The sequence below is a fragment of the Thalia democratica genome, chromosome 4 (assembly GCF_965202585.1).
Source record: "Thalia democratica chromosome 4, ktThaDemo2.hap1.1, whole genome shotgun sequence".
Classification (NCBI taxonomy): Eukaryota; Metazoa; Chordata; class Thaliacea; order Salpida; family Salpidae; genus Thalia; species Thalia democratica.
The window spans coordinates 58,515,254-58,527,876 of NC_139168.1; the positions used below are offsets into that span (position 1 = coordinate 58,515,254).

Here is a 12,623-nt window from a genome sequence, read left to right on the forward strand (position 1 = left end):
GACATATATGTTTTGTTCAAACAAGTTTTATCTGTTTTATAGTTCCTTGTCCATTTAGATACAAAATATTACTTAGTTATCACAAAAATTTTTATTATGCAGCATATAGACTGTATTATTTCAGGGTGACCAATTTATTGAATAAACCTTGAATTAAAAAATTTAAGCAATAAAAAACCTTGAATTTTAAACAATTTTTTTATATAAAACAATGATTTTTTTAGACAAGAAATAAGTAAAAATATTGTTCACAGTTTTATTTATTATGAAGTAGCTTCTACAGTATCTTTTCAGTAACCTTATACTATTAAAACAATTTTTTACTTTTAGTTTAATTTCCTAATTAAAAGGCAAGGAAACTGCACTTTTTAAAGCCTTAAAGAAAATTAGAAAACTTGGAAGAGATTTATAAAAACTTAGTGACCACCCTGTAAACTTTATTTAACTATTTTTTTTTGTGTAAGTTAGAACGCTTAGAGGTTGACAAATCCAATTTAATTTCAAAAACTAATGGTAAGGGCATAGGGGATTTTTTTTACAAAAGATATCATTGGCTTTCGTATGAAAGCTTTAAGTATAAACTACCAGCTCGTATTTATAGAATATAAAAATTTTAATCAATTTTTATGATAAAGAAGATGTTTTTGTAAAAATTTTCTTATACAAGCGTATAGAATGTTATATTTAAAATCTATTTTCTTCATTTTTTGAGACCTCAAATTTTTAGGAAACATTTCTTTGATAGTTTAAAAGACTTTGAGTGTTGCAATTTTAATAATATTAAAAAATAAATTATATGAAAAAAACAAAAAGATAAGTATTTTTTTAATAAGTTTTTTAATTTGAAATTTTTTTAAAAATCTTGCATTCATTCAAGCTCAGACTTGAATTCAGACTTTTGTATTCCATGAGACAAGCTCAATTTTAACATAGTGTTAATCATAGCAATTCGATCATCAGACCACAAACTTTGGTAGAGTTCCAATGAGGACGAAACTGGTCTCAGTCTACCAAAGCTTGTGGTCTGATGATCAAATTGGTATGATAAACGCTTTTATTAAAATGTTTTAGAAAATCAAAAACACGGTTAAGTTAAAGTATCCACATACTTTTTTTTAGCCTAATTGATTTAACTTAAAAGGTAGTACCTTTGAAACAATATCTTAATAAGTTTAATTTTAATAAACATCAAATATGGAATCTTATTTATACAGCCTTTATTTTTATTATTTAAATCAGAATAATAACAGAGTTACCTAACAAAACTGGAATTTCACAATTTAGGCAAAAAAAAACCTGGCATCTGAGAAGTTTCAAAAAAATCTTGGAATTTCAAACAAAAATCACTAAAAAAGCCTGGTAAAACCTGGAATTTTAAAATATTTTTACATGTAATGTAACAGAATTTCGATTACAGTAACCTCTCGCTTATTTACGCACATTGTGTCCACAGAAAAAGTGGGTAAAGATACGAGAGATCGTAAGGATACCAGAGGTACAAAAATTACTTACTATAATGGCTGTTTTTTGATATTGCTTTTAGTTAAAAGCAGACTGGGGACTTTTCCACTTTTAACAATTTGTTTACTTTATTTATAAATATGAAAACAAAAGATAAAACTATATATATATTAAAAAAACGATTTAAATTTATATAAAACAATAATACTTGTAGAAATGTTTTACTAATTTTAATGATAAGTATATTTTATCTTTATCTTTATTTATATGTGATTTATTTGATACTTAAAATTTGTATTCGATTCTACTTAACAAATTCAATTTTAATTAAGCATTTGTTTAGAATTAAAAAATGGTCTGGTGTCTATATAAAAATTTGTTTCTATAACCTTTCACAAAAATATGAATTTAGTGTTGTAATGGATTTCTTCTTTTGAACAAAAACATATAAAATATAAGAAAAATGTTTTATAGAAATTGTTTATGGTATTCTAAGGTTTAGGTATAACTAAACATTTATCAATTAGTCAAGGAACATAAGTTAACAAAGTCTAAAGATATAGTTAAAGATAGAGGTGAGTTAGCAATTAAAAACATATTTTAAATTAAAAATATACAATAAACCTAATTTGTGCAGTAATAAAAAAAAAATCATTTTTGAATTTTTAAAATTCTAAAATGCGTAACCAAACGAGAGTGCGTAAAGATACGAGAGGTTACTGTAGATGCAAAAAATTTATTACTAATTTTTTTTTGTATCATTCAATTTCTTTACATTTAAAAACACAGTAAAATTATGTTTTCAATTTTGTTATACTACCAAAGACATTTTTTTTAACTTTAGTTTGATTTTATACTAAAATAGACCAAAAACTTCTTTATTAAAAACCAAGAAGAAATTTACAAAAAACCTTTATAAACCCTGAAATGAGAAAGATGTAGTTGGCGCCTGAAAAACATTTTTTTTATATGATTTCAAAAAACTCATGGTGCCTAAGGTTAAATTTAAGTCACTCAGGATAGTTTTTGGTAACTTAAGATAGTCTTTATTACAAAGAGTTGCAACCCTGTAGCAGGGTATATTACCTGAAAACTCAAGGTATTTTGCTCAAATACAAAAAAAGTACATAGATTTATAATTTATTTTTATTTTCATGATCTATATTTAGTTTTTAAGTTTTCAATTAGATCCAACATTAATTTTTGTAAAATAGTTGTTGGACTCCTAATGTCTTTTATTGAATTAAATTCTTATTAGATTTATTTTATTTTTAGCTTTTGTAATACTATGAGTACAAACTATAGTGTGCTTTTTAAACAAGAAAGTGCTCATGAAGATGACATTTGGAATTGTGCTTGGGCAAAAAATGAGCATCATGGAAATGAGTTCATAGTGACTGGATCTCTTGATAACAAAGTTAAGTGCTGGAATTGGATTGATGAACAGTTAGAACTTAAATGGGTGTTTGAAGGTCACCAGCTTGGATTAGTATCTGTTTTTGTTAACAGTTCGGGAACACAAGTTGTTTCCAGCTCCATGGACTCTCAAATTTGCATATGGGATCTCGAAAGTGGTAAGCAAATTAGATCTATTGATAATGGGACTGTAGACACATGGACAACAACATTTTCTCCTGATGAAAATTATATTGCTACTGGAGGTCAAAGTGGAAAAGTTGTATTATTGAGTGCTCATGATGGATCAAAAGCTAGAGAAATTGAAACAAAAGGTAAATTTATTCTCAAAATTGCTTACAGCCCAGATGGCAAGTATATTGCAGTAAGTGCAATTGATGGAAACATAAAGCTTATTGATGTTGAAACAGGACAACAAATGCCTGAATTTGGACATTCAATGCCTGTCAGATCATTATCATTTTCTCCAGATTCTAATAAGTTAATTAGTGCTTCTGATGATGGTCAAGTAAAGCTGTTTGATGTAAGAACAACTAAACCTATTTACACTTTTAGTGGGCATTCAGGATGGGTTACTGATTGTGATTATTGTCCAGATAATGTACATTTTGCTACAAGTTCAACCGATAAAACAGTTAGAGTTTGGGATGAGAGTTTGCAGCAGTGTGTAAATGTTTTCCATGAACACAAAGACCAGGTTTGGTCTTGTTGTTATAATTCGAATGGATCAAAAATAGTTTCAGTAGCTGATGACAAAATCATAAATGTATATGACTGTCCAATTTAGACTAAATTTTAGTACTTTTTAAAATTATAGTAGGTATTGACATTGTTTATAATTTTTTGCTGTTAAACGTTACAGATGTTTAAAAAGTTAGTTTTCTTCTTTATAAACAGAAGTTATTTAAGTTTTTATACTTCTTACGTGTATATAGCTGCAATATCAGCTAATTTTCTGGTAAAATGTTAGATCTAAGTGGTATATTTTTTAGAATAATTTTTCTATAGTTATTTTTAAGGTATTCTGTTATAACTAAAATGGGAAATGCAACGTCATCAAAGCGCTCACATGAAGAACAACTAGATGGCCAACATAGTTTAGATTCAACTAACCCTAATTTTGTTTTTCCTGACCATTTTCCTCCAGATGAAGTTGTTAATCCTAAAATATCAGGAGCTGCAAAACATGTTCCTGCTGTTGTTAGATGGAAAGGTTATTGTTTTTTTAAATAAAAATATGTTATATTATAAATAATTGTATCTTCAAAATTTATATGGTATCATTATTTTATTTTTAAGCTATTAGTTATTCAATCATTTTTAATTGTAAAGTATTATATTACATTGAAAACAAATCATATACAAAACTGCATGTATAATTTTATTGTAGATATACGCTTAATTATCAACAAGCAGAGTATATATTTGGACTAATAAAAAATCATATACCTCAATTTATCTCAAATTTTGTTCTTTATTCTATGTCAGAATTTTATTTAAGTACAATGGTAACGACTTAGTTTTTTGATTAAAACAAGTATAGCTTTAGCTAAAAATCATATTTTTGTTTTATTAGAAATTTGAATTAAATCAGCTAACTAATAACTAAATAAGACTCCAAACAAAGTATATTAAAACTAATAAATTATTGGATCTTAATTATAAAGAACTATCTGGTTTTCATTCCAATTTATTCATGTTTTCAAATATGTGTAACCTCTAAAGTTTAAAATTTTGTAATACAAAATTATCTAGTTATTTGCCTTAACTAAAAAAGAATGCTGAATTTACTGGGATGTAAAGAGCTTATGCAAATTATATATTTTATTCGCGACCAGTTTCGGTCAAGAAGAGATTGCAACCTTTTCAAGCAAAAAATAAAATATTAAACTGCATATAACAATGTTAGTTATTTACAAACTCATTCATGCGTGAAGAATATAAACAAAAACTAAAATGTTGCATATTCGAAAATTCCAGCATGTCAGAGTATAATTAGATAAAATTGGTACTAGTTAAAAAAAAACGAACTGAAATTAATATTAATATAATGAGTCAAAGTAAAAAACTGAATTCAGAGCTTTGAAAAAATATTTATACCTTGAAATTTATCTAAATGAAATAAAGAATTGTCTAAAATTGTAATTTTAAGCCAAGAGTAAACTAAACATTAATAAAGCTCAAAGTTGCTGAAGATTTCAAAGTCTAATTTTTGTTAAGTTAACATAACAGTCAAAAATTAAACTAAATTAAGAACTATCTAAAAAATTGCATTTTATTGTTGTGTTGTGTGTAGATATACGTTTTTTAGTTGATTGGCACTTAGTCCAATGTATTTTTTTGTTAAATTGTCTGTTTGTATTGTTGCCTGGTAAGTTACATTTTCTGCCCTACATTCTCCTCCTTCTAGGGGGAAAGTTTCTTTCTGCAGTTGCATGATTCATCTCTGTTTACTTTATCGTTGTTTATTTCTTTTTTGTTGTGGTTTTTCTAATATTGTTTCAATGACAATCCAAATGACAAAAACTACCTCCAGTATAAACAAGCAACTGAACTCTCAAAATTAAACCATAATTTAAAAAATGAAAATAAGAAATACAAAATAAGTTGGAAAATATTACAAAGGGAAAAAAAATCTAAACCAGGAGTTATGACATGCAAATTGTGCTTAAAAGAAGCTTTATTAATACTTGAATCTGATACAAATTGCATCAACAAAAGAATGAGCTCATGCAGACACAGAAACAAATTTTTATTAATAAACTGGAAAGCAGACAAAACTTAAACCAGATTATAATTATAGTACAAAATAGTTTATTTTTCTTGACTTTTTCATTGTGTTTTTGTTGACATTTGGCTTAAATAAAAAAAAAGTTTTTTTAGATAGTTCTTAAATCCGATAAATTTTGACTGTTATGTTAACTTAACAATAATTATAATTCGAAATCTTCAGCGACTTTGAGTTTTATTAATGTTTTGTTGACTCTTGGCTTAAAACCACAATTTTAGACAATTCTTTATTTCATTTAGATAAATTTCAAGGTATAAATGTTTTTTTTTTAAAGCTCTGAATTCAGTTTTTTTCTTTGACTAATTATATTGATATTAAGTCTATTCGTTTTTTTTTAACTAATACCAATTTTATCTAGTTATACTCTGACATGCTGGAATTTTCGAATATGCAACATTTTAGTTTTTGTTTATATTCTTTACGCATGAATGAGTTTGTAAATAACAGTATAAATAACTAACATTGTTATATGCAGTTTAATATTTTATTTTTTGCTTGAAAAGGTCGCAATCTCTGGCCACCGAAACCTGTCACGAATAAAATATATAATTTGTATAAATCTATTGTATTACAAAATTAGTAACAAAAAACTTCATGAAAAGATGCAAGCTTCAGGTTTACAATTAAGCACAAACAATTCTATAGTATTAGATACTTCTAAAAATATAAATCTATATGTATGAACATAAATTGCTAGTTTACAAAGGTAGTGAATTATGGACTAAGCTACCATTATGTTTTTAAAAAAAGTCTTAGGTGTTTTGGAAAGTTGCAGGATGATTTTAAAATAGTTTGTTAAATAGTGTATTTCAAGGTCATAAGTAATTACTACTACTCTTTTATTTACTTTAGTTTATGAAGAATATAAATAATTGTTTTTTTTACCCAAAAATTCTGTTTTATAAGTTGATTTGTTGTGTTAAAATAGCAGTAATTCAGTTTAAATTGCAGCACTTTTATTTGACTATTTTTTTAGATTATTTATTAGGATCACTATTTATATTTTATAGCTGCCCAACTTCAGAGTATTAACAAACTTCTTGCTTATTGTATAGCTTGTCCATATTAAAATTTAGATATAAGCAGGGGCGTAGCGTGGGGAGGGACACTGGCGTATGCGTGCCACCCAAAAATGAAAAGAAGTAAAAAAAAATGTAATAACTATTTCTTTATTGTTTATTTTTTCTGCTTAATTTGTCTTTTTTCAACTATGTTTATCTAGTATTCGAAAAGTCAAACGAAATTTTAAATACCAATTAGTGACAAGTTAGGGAAATTACCCAATATACTGATTCGGTGCGCAAGCGAAAGTGCGCACCGATTTTGATGGAAAACTCCATAAGGAATTTTTTTATAAATTTATTAACTTCATTAAGAATTTAAACTCAAAAAGTACGCAACTAGTTAGTGCACCGCAGTAGTATAACCTTATGACAGATTTTTTTACAAAAAGTATACAAAAATACGTCACGCTTAAAGAAAAATTAAACAGTTTTACAAGTTTTTTTTAAGCTACAATAAATGCTAAATCTACTGCTAGTTTTCTGATCTTTGTTTTCGTAAACATACAAGAAAACGCGTGGCGGCCTATGAGAAATAAACTTTGTTTGTGATTTTAATTTGAACAAATACAATTAGATGAATTAAATTTAAAAAGTATACTTTTAACTGTTTTACAAAGTTGTAATAAATTGTAATAACAGTTATAAAATTGTTCTATTTTAAATTCTGTGTAACTTTATTTAAATTATGTGCAATGAGGTGTTGTTATCACTGTTGTATTGTATGTTAAAGAGATTGATGTTTTTTTGTAAATAAAACAGATACTTTCGTTTCATTGAATATACTCATTTTTAAAGATATAAAGTTTACTGTAAGTAGTAAAAACAAATTTTATTTAGTAAGTTTACATTTGTGCAAGTATAAGTAATTCTAATGAAATTTATGCTTCTTTTTAATTGTTTAATATTGCAATATATAAGTATCTTTTAAAACAGTTACTTCGAACTTGTTTTACTTAAAGAACTTATTTCAATTATATTACTTATAAAAAGATCTTTTTATAGCTAATTACAAAAGTTTTAATTTAGGGGATTTTTGTGAGAAAAAAATTGCGCATCCCCTGACCAAAATACCACGCTACGCCACTGGTTATAAGTGTTCTTATTTTACAATGAGTTGAATATATAGATGTTAGGGTGAGACTAATGTTTCAAATAAACTTATAATAGCTTGGTCTACTTTTTTAAAGAAAACTTAAAGTAATTTTCTGCGTTTGCAATTTTTTTTTTGTTTTTTTATAGTTGCACTTAAAGGCTTCGAAAAGTATTTAAAATGTAAAAAAGTATTTTTTTAAAGAAATAAAATTTTCTTCTTCTATGTTCTGAATATTCTTTATTTTATTATTAAGTGTGTAAGTGTTACAGTACTTTTTAATTTAGTTATCATATTATTTATAAAAGTCAAAATGTGTTTATGGTTGAATTCACATCTTTAAAAACTATTAAAAAAAGTTATCATTCAAATACAATTTTCCTAACTGTTTTTATCATGTTTTAAAATAAATAATTTAGTAGTTAAGCTATTAGCATAAAACACTGATAAAATTTAAAAAAAGAAAATTTGAGCTTCTTTAGTTTTTACTTTTAAAGAAATCTGTGCCTATCTTTTAAGAATTTCTAAGTTTGCTTTTTTAGGATTGTTTATCTTGTTATATAATTAATTTTTTAGGTCTAAAGGTATTTCTACTACTTCTTTAAAAAAAAATTCAAAGTTTTAGGCTAGTACTCTTTTCATTTGTATGTTTTTTAAAACGTTTTGTGTTCATTTTGAATACAATTTTTCCAATTAAATCTCACTTATTTAATTTCCAACTATTTTTATTTTCTTTTTTTATCATTTGGTTTTTTTTAAGTTTAGAACTTTAAATTTTTAGCTGGTTTTTATTGCTTGTAATAGATTGTAAAAGTATGTGGTGTACAACTCGATAACCGAAATGTCCATAGATCAAATTTTTTGAGCGCTTTTCTTTTGTACTTCAATAAGCAATATATTCAGGATTGTCTAAAATCTTGGAATACTTGAAAAACCTGGAATTAGAAAATTTAGGCACAAAAACCTAGAATGTTGAGAAATTTTGAAAAAAAAATCTTGAATTTCGAACAAAAAGTAATGAAATTTCGATTTGACACAAAAATATATCGTATGATTTTTTTTTTGTTATCATTAATTTTTTATTATTGGAAAACACGTTTAAAGTTGCTTTGCAGTATCTTTTCAATGTTGTTATACTAATTAATACGGTTTTTAACCTTAAATATAATTTAATGCTACAAACAAAATTATAAACTTGTAGTTGTACTTTCGAAAACCTTGATGCAATTCATAATACTTGGAAAAAATTTCTCAAAAACCTTTGGAAACCTATATACTGTTTTGGAGAGCTTACAACCAGTTAAAATAATTCTTTGACGCTTTAGAAAACACAACAGTGTTGATATATAAATAGTAAACTTTAATTTTTACCTTATAAGCATATTAAACTTTTATTGTTTCAATACAAATTTTTACTTTAGAACTTCTTAAAATTTATAAGAAGGTAGGTCACAAAATTTTACTAGTAAAAAAAGTATGTTTTTGTTGACATTAGCATGTAGGAAGAACATTTTGAATTGCTGTAACTTGAAGTCTGATAACTTTAATTCTAGAAGAAGTAATTTTTTTTAAATTTTATGAAATCTATGGCTAGTTGGCAATATAATTTTGAATATATTTTATTTTTAGGAAATTGAAATAGTGGTTAAGGCCATAGGGGATTTTAGTCACTTTTTTTATTTAGTTTAGTTGTAACTATAACATTGATTTTTTTTTATATAGTTTAACAATTATATTTTAAAAACTATCAAAGTAATATATTCTAAATGTTAGTATGAAGCTAACCCCTAAAATAAATAAACATGGTTGTTATATAGTTTTTGAGAAGTTTCTTCTAGGTTATATTTTTTCTTTAAGGATTTCGGAAGCACACGTTTGTTGTCTCTTTTAACTAATAAATTAAACTTAAGGTTAAAATTTTTTATTAATTTTCTTGAAAGATACTTAATTGCAACTTTTTATGTGTTTAATTTTAAACAACAAAGTTTTTAATTGTGCATAACACTTATTTATTATGTAATTTAATCTTTTTCAAAATTCAATGTTATTTAATGATTTCTGTTCAAATTCCTAGTTGTTTTTGCTAAAATTTTCAAATGACTGGTTACATTGCCACCCTATTTAACTGTAATAGTTCTTAATAAAAATTGAATTTTATCGATTTTTAAATAATTTTTTTTCGTTCAAAATAAACTTAATTTCAAAATTCCCTGATAGTTTATACATTTTAAAATTTCCTAAACCAATTAAAAATTTAGGAGGAGGAAACGAAGTTTACATTTCTGGTTCTTATGACAACTGGCAGAACAAACTTAAGTTGAACAAGAGCCATGACGACTTTGTCACCATAGTAGAGCTTCCTGAAGGTGAACACCAATACAAATTTTTAGTTGACGGCTCATGGAAAGTAGACGACAGGGAGCCAACCAAACTCAATGACCAAGGAGAGCTTAACAACGTGCTCACAGTCAAGCCGTCAGATTTTGAAGTCTTTGAAGCGCTTGCTTTTGATTCAAATTCAAAAAATAAAAAGCGCCAGTTTGTGAAGAACTACAGCATAAATCAGCCAGATGATCAAGGCGACGTTTTCTCGCAGGAAATTCCAGGCAGGCTGCTCGAAGACTGCAACTTGCATCCTCCCAGTCTGCCGCCGCACCTTCTCAGCAAAGTTTTGCTCAACCAAGATATCGAGATGTCCAATGAGCCGTCGTTGCTTCCCGAGCCACAGCACGTAATGCTCAACCACATGTACGCTCTCTCTATAAAGGACGGCGTGATGGCTCTCAGCGCTACTCACCGTTATAGAAAAAAGTTTGTGACTACTCTGCTCTACAAACCAATTTAGTTTTAATCTGCTTCTGAATGGGTTTTACGTATTTCGAGACTGTATTTTTTTTACAAAAATCATTGTTGTTCTCGTGAATTTTAATAATGTTTTTTTTGTGATCATAGAAACTGTCTTATTTTATTTCTTGCATAAATGTTGTAAAAACATACTTTGGTTTGTAGAATTTTATGAAAACATGTAATATTGTAATTTTCGTCAAATTTTTATCAATGAACTTTAGTTTATAAAAGTTATCAGTTTTTTAATAATGAAATTAAAACAAAACTTTAAGACAATTTTCTAATAATACGTGTTATTCCTGGTTATAGAGTATTTGAAAGTCCAATAAATAAATACTTTTTAAATCTAGTCATCCTTAAAGTGTTTTTTTAAAGAATGTTATGAACAAGTATCAAAAATTCTGCTTATATATTTTATACTGTTTACAAGTTTTTGCTATTAATAATAGTTACATACACATTCTGAGCAGTAAATTTAAAGCTTTTTTAGTTTGAATATGCCAAAATACTACTAGTACTTTTGTATTTATTCTAAGATGAATTTTTTTACATTAAATTAATTCTACATTTAAGATTTATTCAAGAAACGTTTCTAGTAATCAGTAAAATTTTTTCATTGTTCTTGTTGAAATTTTTATTAAATTACCACTTAAAAAAATTCCAAAAGTTCATTCTAAATATTTTTAATGTTTTTGTTTATAAGTTACTGTTTGATAAATTGTGGTTTAAGGTTTTCATACTCGGATCAGAGTTTTATATTGGTTATTATTTTTTTATCAATTCAATAAAATAACTATATGATTTAACCGTGTTGTTTTTTTTTTCCTTAAAATAAAAATATCTTATGTATTTTAAAATAAAATAAGTAAAAATCTTAATTGTCTTTCTGAGCTTTAATTTTGTTTGAAGTTATAAACAGCCTTTCTAAAAAGTTTGTTTTTATTTTTAAATTTCAACACAAAACTTGAGACAAAGATTTAGTTATAAATATATCATTTAGTTTCTTCGTATTTTTAGATACAAACATATTTTATATCAATATTTTTGAAAATTAAAGTTAATCTATTTTAAAGTTATCAAACACCTTGGAAGCACTAAGTTTAAAATTTTATTAACAGAAAAGTTTTAAAATCATAATACGAACTAAAGTTTGATAGCTATCGTTTAATTACTACTTTTTCGTAGAAGATTCTAAACAATTTTTATTTACTAAATTGATTTAGCTAAACAATGTTATTATCTAATTAATTTAATCTCTCAACATATTATCAAGTTTTTTAATGTTATGTTAAAATTTGTATTTATTTCCTATTTTTTATTTGACCTAGTCAATTTTAGATTGAAGAAATAGATAACCTAGACTATACTTTTAAAGAATATAAATACATATTTATAGTGAAACATTTAAGAGGGTTGCTAATTGCTTAGGTTTGCTTGATAATGAAAGAAAAAACATCTATTTTTTTAGTTCGTTTACTTAAACTTAATCTTCTTTCATAAGTTATCTTAAGAATCTATATAAGACACGTTTTTATAACTTTATTTTCGTCGTCTTTTAATATTTAAGCTTAGTTTTTAAACATTTATTGGTGGCTAGCTTTTTTTTGGACTGTCTTTACACATTATTCTTTAAAGTAATTTGTTCGCCCAACTTGGAAAGCATGAGCTCAGGATATTATGTTACTTACAAATGTAGTTTAGGTTTGTCAACTACATGTATTGTAAAGTTGGGTTGCTATAAAAAGGTAAAAATTACTTACGTGTTTATAGTTCCTAGTAATATACTTTGTTTCTATGAAAATTAAACATAATCAGTTTTTTCACTTAATATATGGATGAGATATTTTTTAGCTATACTTATAAGCTCAAACTAGTTTTTATTTAATAAATAAGAACTTTGGAAAAATAAAATACTTAAAACAACTTATATATTATCAGATACAACAAAAATATT

The 12,623-nt window shown here is 25.7% G+C and overlaps 2 protein-coding genes across 2 annotated transcripts; both read left to right on the top strand.

The window, feature by feature from the left end:
- Nucleotides 1-2,740: 2,740 nt before the first annotated feature.
- On the top strand, nucleotides 2,741-3,841 carry LOC145834372 (WD repeat-containing protein SL1-17-like). The gene has a single exon (XM_082941787.1). The coding sequence runs from the start codon at nucleotides 2,750-2,752 to the stop codon at nucleotides 3,662-3,664; it is 915 nt and encodes a 304-aa protein (XP_082797913.1). The 5' UTR covers nucleotides 2,741-2,749; the 3' UTR covers nucleotides 3,665-3,841.
- Nucleotides 3,842-3,890: 49 nt separating this feature from the next.
- On the top strand, nucleotides 3,891-11,169 carry LOC145834164 (5'-AMP-activated protein kinase subunit beta-2-like). The gene is made up of 2 exons (XM_082941527.1): nucleotides 3,891-4,090; nucleotides 10,081-11,169. The coding sequence occupies exons 1-2, from the start codon at nucleotides 3,916-3,918 to the stop codon at nucleotides 10,665-10,667; spliced, it is 762 nt and encodes a 253-aa protein (XP_082797653.1). The 5' UTR covers nucleotides 3,891-3,915; the 3' UTR covers nucleotides 10,668-11,169.
- The last annotated feature ends 1,454 nt before the right edge of the window (nucleotides 11,170-12,623 follow it).